The sequence below is a fragment of the Mirounga leonina genome, unplaced genomic scaffold, assembly GCF_011800145.1.
Source record: "Mirounga leonina isolate KUSES-001 unplaced genomic scaffold, KU_Mleo_1.0 Mir_84, whole genome shotgun sequence".
In the NCBI taxonomy this organism is placed as follows: domain Eukaryota; kingdom Metazoa; phylum Chordata; class Mammalia; order Carnivora; family Phocidae; genus Mirounga; species Mirounga leonina.
In genome coordinates this window covers 580561-588064 of record NW_023270827.1, presented here as the reverse complement: position 1 = coordinate 588064, position 7504 = coordinate 580561, and the positions used below count along the sequence as shown (strand labels likewise).

Sequence of the window (7504 nt, the reverse complement as noted above, 5' to 3'; positions counted from 1 at the left end):
GAAAAAAAAAAATAGTTTGAATACACTAATGTGGTGGAAAGAGTCTGAGCTTTGGAATTAGCTAGAACTCAGTTTGAATCTGAGCTCTGGGTGACTTTTGTGAGTTATTTATCTAACTTCTATGGCTCAATCCCCTCATCAAAAAAAAAGGAGAGTAATAGTATCTCCTTTGTTTGATGTGTATGTGTGAGAAGATTAGAGATTACTTAAGTAGAATGCCTAAAATATTGTTAATGATTAACAAATATATAATTACTTCCAGGTCTTCCCCAGAATAATGCACTCCATGTAAAAACACTTCATTCACTTAGAAGGAAGGGGATGTGTATTATTGATGACTACATCTGTTAATACTAGTCTACTTTAAAAACACATTACTAAGTCTTTGTCTCCAGTTTGATCTAGTAAGGAGACTTGAGTTCTTTCCCCTTCCTATTCTCATATTGTATTATGGACTTTTGGTACTTTATTATACATCTGTCAATTTTTCTAATTATTTCATAGTTCAGCTGGTATTACAAACTTTCAAATATCTTCTAGTGCTTAAAACAGTGCTGGGCACATTACAGAGTGCTGGATGAAAATCTATTAAATCTGGCCCATTGCACACCTTTTGCAAAGTAGTCCTTGTATAAGGGGAAGCAGATGTAATCCTGATTCTGCCAGTATTTCTCAATCTACTCCATGCTAAACAGGTCAGTCAGGCACTAAGTCATGTCTCTGGGTAGTACAAGTGGAAGGTGTGAACAGAGAAACCACTTTATCTGAGGACAGTCAAAAATTAGATCCTACTTTCCCCTCCCCACTCCTTTTCCCATCGGGGAGGGGACATTGATAAGACCTGAGGACCAGGGTCCAGAAGCCGGCTGGCGTCCTGAGCTCCAGAGGCTTGCCAGCACGCACGATCTCCCGCACTGAGAGCCCTTCTTCCCAGATGAATTCTCATAGTATCACAGACGCGCGCAGTGTCGATCGATACTGGATGGCAGACGTGCTCCCACCGTCAAGTGTAGGCACAGGGCGGTGGATTTAGCCGCCCTGCCGCTCCGTCGCAGCTTCTCATCAGCTCAATAAGGGCAGAGGACATTAACCCGTTCCCCAGCGGACACCCACCCAGTTGCCTCCTGGGTCGCGCCGCCCGCGGCCCCTTCCTCTCGCCTTCCTCCCTCTCGGCTTCCATCAGAGTCCCTCGCGTCGGGGCCACCGCAGGGTCCCAGCCCGCAAAGAAGGCGCCCATCAGTTGCGTCTCCTCATGGCTCCCTGGACAGCCCCCCCCCCCCCCGGAGGCAGCGGAGGCGGTGAGTGCCGAGCTTCCTCACATTCTGGACCTTACCTTTTTGTATCTTTGTCCGCCCGGTGGGCGGCAGGGGGAGGCGGCACGGGCAGCTCCTAAGCCAGCTGCTGGGGCCCAGCCGAGGCCGCTGTGAGGTGGGGTGGGGGCGCGGGCCGCAGCCGGTCTCTCGGACCCCTGTGAGCCCAGCCAGGCGAAAACCCCGCCCCTGGCGCCCGCTGCCACTCCTGATTGGCCGGTCTAGCCTGAAGGCGACCGGTGGTCCCCCGGCCCCGAGTCTCAGCTATAAAGGCAGCCCACGCATGACGGCTGTGGCGAAGCTCAGGTAGCTGCGGTGCTCGCCAGCTCGCAGCCCCCGCGGCGCCCCCTTTACTCTTTGCCCCTTGAGCACTCCCGACTCCACCATGCCGAGGGGCTTCCTGGTAAAGCGAACTAAACGGACAGGCGGCTCGTATCGAGTGCGCCTAGCTGAGCGGGTTTTCCCCCGGCTGGAGCCCCAGGGGGCGCCGCCCTTTCCCGAGGAGGTTTCCAGTGCCCCCCAGCCCGGTGCGGAGCAGGTGGCAACCCCCACCTTGGAGGAGGAGGCGGCGGCCCGGGAACTGTCGGGGTCGTCCTGTCAGGTGGCTAGGGTGAGCCTGGGGGAGGGCGGGCAGGAAGGTGCTGCGGAGTGGAGGGCGGATGGTAGGGAGGGTCCCGGGCCCAGCCCCAGCCCCACGAAGCCGGCGGGCGCGGAGCTGCGCCGGGCATTCCTGGAGCGCTGCCTCAGCTCACCCGTCTCTGCAGAGTCCTTCCCCGGGGGTGCCGCCGCGGTGGCTGCTTTCTCTTGCTCGGCGGCGCCAGCAGCTGCACCGACCTCAGGGGAGCAGTTCCTGCTGCCGCTCCGGGCACCGTTCCCAGAGCCAGAGCTCCATCCAGACCCTGCGCCCCTCTCGGCCACCCTGCACGGCCTGAAGCGGGCCGCTGGCAACGAGCGCCGTGCCAAGGCCCCTCCGGGCTGCACGTCTGGACCTGCGGCCGCCGGAGTCAAGAAGCCAAAGGCCATGAGGAAGTTGAGCTTCGCCGATGAAGTGACCACATCCCCTGTCCTGGGCCTGAAGATCAAGGAGGAGGAGCCCGGAGCACCGTCCCGGGGTCTGGGGGGCAGCCGCACGCCACTGGGGGAGTTTATCTGCCAGCTATGCAAGGAGCAGTACGCAGATCCCTTCGCTCTGGCTCAGCACCGCTGCTCCCGCATCGTACGCGTTGAGTACCGCTGCCCGGAGTGCGACAAGGTCTTCAGCTGCCCTGCGAACCTCGCCTCCCATCGCCGCTGGCACAAACCACGTCCCGCAGCGGCAAATGCCGCCACAGTCTCTTCAGCCGACGGGAAGCCACCTCCTTCGTCTTCCTCCACCTCCCCAGACTCTGGGGCTGTTGCATCTTTCTTGGCGGAGGGGAAGGAGAACAGCCGGGCAGAGCGAGCGGCCGATCAGCACCTGCAGGCGAGGGACAGCTCCAGGGCGGAGCACCAGGACAGCGCCCCACACCAGGGCCTCCAGGTGCTGTCCCACCCCGAGCCACCGCTGCCTCAGGTCCCCTTTACGGAGGGGGTGTTGGGGCGCCGGGTGCCTGGGCCAGGTAGTGCCAGTGGTGTCGGGGGATCCGAGATCTTCATGTGCCCATATTGCCACAAAAAGTTCCGTCGCCAAGCCTATCTGCGCAAGCACCTAGGCACTCACGAGGCAGGCTCTGCTCGTGCGCTTGCCCCGGGCTTTGGCTCCGAACACGGTGCCCCACTCGCCTTCGCTTGCCCCCTGTGCGGGGCGCACTTCCCGTCCGCAGACATCAGGGACAAACACCGGCTGTGGCACGCGGTCCGCGAGGAGCTGCTCCTGCCTGCTCTGGCCGGGGCGCCCCCAGAAGCGCCGAGCCCAGGCGGAGCATCCGACGGGAGTGCTCAGCAAATTTTCTCGTGCAAGCACTGCCCGTCCACTTTTTTTAGCTCCCCGGGGCTGACCCGGCACATAAATAAGTGCCACCCCTCAGAAAGTCGGCAGGTACTGCTGCTGCAGATGCCGTTGCGGCCTGGCTGTTGAGGAAAGAGATGAGGAAGATTGTGCGGTTGGCCTCGGAGGAAACAGATCATGGGAATTTCTGTGGGGATTTCTTGAATTTGCAAGTTTACCCTCTTTCCTGCCTATATTTTCCTCTCCTAAAACTCCCAGTAGTCAATGTTCCGCCAGAGAAGCGGACAGCGAAATGTAAAATCCCTCTCTAGAGCAGGTATGTATATGGTATAAACATTCGCGGTCAAGGACTGTCACTTTAAAGCCTTCTTGCTTTCCCCACGAAAATAGGATTTCCCCCCTCACTCTGGAGACCCTAACGAATCCTATATGACTTGTAATTCCTATGGAAAGTCGTAGTGAATGCGTGCATGTCTCAATATCTACAAAGGATTCTAGCTACCGAAAGTGGTAGTCGGTTTTTTGTTTGTTTGTTTTTCCCCTCTTGCCATCGCAGGCGCCTATGTAGTTTCTGTCTCAATAGGGTCAGATACCTTGCATTGTATATTCTGTGAATTGAAAGTTATGTGATTGGTGCCAAACTTACAAGGGGGGTGGGGAAACACTCAAGACCTATGCCTGTGGGCAGGAAATGTAAGAGGATGTTTGCGCTTTGGGGGGATGTGGGGATCTCCCTGTAAACGTTCCTTTTCTCAAGTATTAGTCCATTCTTAAGTGTTTGGAGGTGGGGAGGGTGCTACTTTACTTGGAGTTGAGACACCCCCAAAATTCTCACCTTTAGCTTTTTTGGTGTGTTTTCAGGAAGAGATATTTTAAAACTTTAAATAACAGCTTTTTGGAAACACAACTCATTTCCAGAAGTTTGACTGTTTTAGTAGGGTTTCATCCAAACTGTTTAATCCTTCTGTTGTAAATCTCATGCAGTGTTATATATGAAACTATGTTCAGTTTAAGGAAGATGTTAATAACCTATAATCCACTATGAAACTGAATGGGGATTCATTCAATACTCATTTTTCAGCAGCAACCTGTTTTTCAATTTTTGTAAACCATATTCAGTGTACACTCTGTACCCATGCTCTAATAGCCAGAGTTTGGGACACCGGCTGAGTATTGCTTGACAGATAGCCCATACTTGTAAGATGCTTACCACCAAATAAATGTACATAGCTGGCACTTTGTTGTGTTCTGTGTTTGTCCTGAGAATTTCATTGAACACAGCCTATTTTTCAAAGTCACATTTCTTATCCTCCAAAGCCAGTATCCTACTTTAGAATCTTAGTGACCCATTTAGACAGAATACAGACAGGAAAAATTATATTTTGTAAATGAATGTAGTGATGCAGAAATGCAATGGGAAAATTTCCTTTGATGTATGGCTTGCACAGACAGAGCTCCAAAACGCTTTTTAAATCTAAAGATAACTTTACTGCCTAAAATGTCAATGGAAAATATATATTTTCTTAAAAAAAAGTAGTTTTATCTAAACATGAAAAAAATCATGTTAATTGTGCTAATTAAGTACAATATTTCCAAGTTGGTATTTTTACTCAATTTTGTTATAAATCATCAATCCATTGGCTGTTCATTTTTAAAAAATGAAATCACCGTAGAAATGTGTAAGCAGTTACTTTGATTTTCCTTTTTTAATTCTTCACCTTGGTTGTGGGAAACTGTCAATATTGTTTAACCTTCTTCTCAGGGACTCCATTTGCTTATCTTCTACATAAGCTTTCACAGGAATTTTATTTTCTACAGTTTCATAGCAATCTATTTTTATTTTTAACAAAAACTTAAGTGCACAGAAGTCTGGAAGGTTATTTTAGAAACTGTCTGCAAAAAGTTTTTTTCCCCCTGAATGTGTATTATAAGACATATTGAAAATTTAAAAATCAAAGAAGCATGAGGCTAAGATTAATTGATGCTTTAACCAAGTGCACTGGGTAAAGTTTCTGGCCAGCCGTTATGAAGGTGTAAGATTGCCTGCATTTTCAGTGACTGTGCTAGAGTCTCTGAGAAGTTGGGGTGTATCCTAACAAGGGAATTCAAATTCCTTTTTCATGATTTGCTAAGATAACCTAGGTTTATGCTTTATATCTCTCCATTAATCATACAGTTCTGCAAATATATTAAAGACAAATAGACAAGAAATATAAAAGACAAATCAACGCTCGTGGACATAAGTGATAAGAATATTTTTATTGTATTATTAAATACCGTATCTTTTTCTTTCACTGTTACAAATTTGTAGATACTACATGAATGATGATACATAATTTATATTTTAGAGTTTGCCCGTATGATGTATTTACACATGCAGTTAGTACTGATGTCATGCTACATTTCCTTAGGAGATGCCCGTTCAAAACAAAATATGGACAAAATGTGAGCAGCTTATTTACTGTAGGAAAATATTTCTGGAGGGTGGAATGAATACCAACCTGCATCAGCAAGTTCAGTATTAATAATATTAGATTTAATTTAGACTCCTGGGTCATGTTCCCTTTTCTTTTAAATTACACATAATTTAAGCAACACATTTCTATCAGAAAAGTTTTTTCTTTCTTTTTTTTTCTTTCTCTCCATCCCCCCGATTACCCTCTTTTTGGTACTCAGGAAAGAACACAGATATACCAGGATCCAGCAGCCAATAATACAGGGCCACAATCTCAAAACAAAAATGGCATTTAACACTGATACCATTTAAAAAGCAAAACATTAGAAAAATATTTGGAAGCTAAACACAAATCAAAGTTCAGCACAGTGATTTTTCTGGTTATGAGATATATCATGGCATCATCTGCACAGCCAAGAAATGAGGCATTGCTTTGGGAAGAAAAAGTTAATGCTAAAATTATGTCAGCTGGATTTGAGATGCTAAAAGACCATTTATTTTAAGTGTTTTATTTTCATAACATAAATAATCCATACACATCCTGTGTATTAAGATTTGCAACTTTTGCTATAACTTTACAAATGCTTAAATTTAAAAATTTACATTTGTAAAAAAATTATACATTTACTGAGCCATAAAGTTGCAATGGGGCACAATAAATAAAATAATGAGACTATCTGTCCAATTATAGTTTGGTTCAAAGTTAATCATGAAATTAAAAGTGAAACTGCTTAGACATAATTATCCAGGAAGGTAAAGGGTATAGAATAAAACTCCACCCCCCAAAAATATGGCAGCTTAGAGTGTTGGAGGGGAAAAACAACCAACTGAATAAACAACCCAAATCTAAAATATTAACTTACAAATTATTTAAATCCAGTGTTTTCTAAAATAAATGTTCAGGAAGAAACATGCATGTTATGGCAAACACGAAGGCCTGAAAGGGTTAACACTATGTTCATGCTAAGGTGGTTACTGCTGATCACACTGCTGGGCTGCTTGTCTCCTTAGGATTTATTGGCTGAACCAGAGGATCGACGCAGCTTCATGGACATGCGGCTTTTGCTAGTTCGAGGAGACATTGGAGAGGCCAGGTCAGCCCCGTCTACCTGCGTTGCTGTGGGAGTTTCACTGGATAGAATCTCTGGGTAGGAGCCTGTGGGAAATAGCAAGATAGATAACAAGTCGTCCGGCTTCTCATCCCATAAGAAATAATCTTTCTGTTACTGATCTGTAGTATGGATCCCAACCCTTACTGAAGTCTTTTGAGGGGAAAAAGCAAAACCAAAACTTGCCTATTAGAACAGCCTACTAACATTTTATTTAAACTCCAGTAATCTGGTGGCTCATGTAATCATATTAGGAAGAAAGTACCAATTATTATTTCCAGAGCCAGAACTAACCAGAGAGCTCCTCGGAAAAAGCAATGGGAAGCAAAATCTTTGGGCCAGACAGGACAGGGATCCAAAGCATCATTAGCATGCAGGGAAGGGCTCAAGAAGCAGGTGAGAAGGACAAATTCCTATCTCTGGGGTACAGGGTATAACCAAGAAAAGAGTCTTCATTGCTCAAACTCGAAAATAATAGTACCAAATGGTTCCAAAAAGGAATTCAATACTATGAGACCATCATACATGATGGGTATTTTAATATGCTTCTAGAAAGGAGCAAGATAAATTCCTGGGAGAAGGAATAGGACAAGAACTCTTATCTGAAATTTAATAAAAAAAAGACAAATTGACCCCTCAAAATGTCTCCATTTAGAAGAGACAAGCAATGCTTTTGTTTTTCCTTAACTTAAATTTTTGCAGT

At 46.7% G+C, this 7504-nt stretch overlaps 2 protein-coding genes across 7 annotated transcripts in view; one reads left to right on the top strand and one right to left on the bottom strand.

Annotated features, from left to right (window-relative positions):
* The first annotated feature begins 1361 nt into the window (after positions 1–1361).
* Positions 1362–3472, top strand: LOC118002885 (insulinoma-associated protein 2-like). The gene has a single exon (XM_034993501.1). The coding sequence runs from the start codon at positions 1696–1698 to the stop codon at positions 3364–3366; it is 1671 nt and encodes a 556-aa protein (XP_034849392.1). The 5' UTR covers positions 1362–1695; the 3' UTR covers positions 3367–3472.
* A 2005-nt stretch (positions 3473–5477) lies between these two features.
* Positions 5478–7504, bottom strand: part of LOC118002882 (ral GTPase-activating protein subunit alpha-1) — a 251636-nt gene continuing 249609 nt past the window's right edge. For all 6 annotated transcript variants that reach the window (XM_034993496.1, XM_034993497.1, XM_034993493.1 and 3 more), the window contains one exon: positions 5478–6848. Coding sequence is in view for 2 of the 6 variants with exons in the window: in XM_034993497.1 (XP_034849388.1) it covers positions 6700–6848 (149 nt within the window). In the remaining 4 variants the exon portion in view is untranslated. The remainder of the gene's footprint in view (positions 6849–7504) is intronic.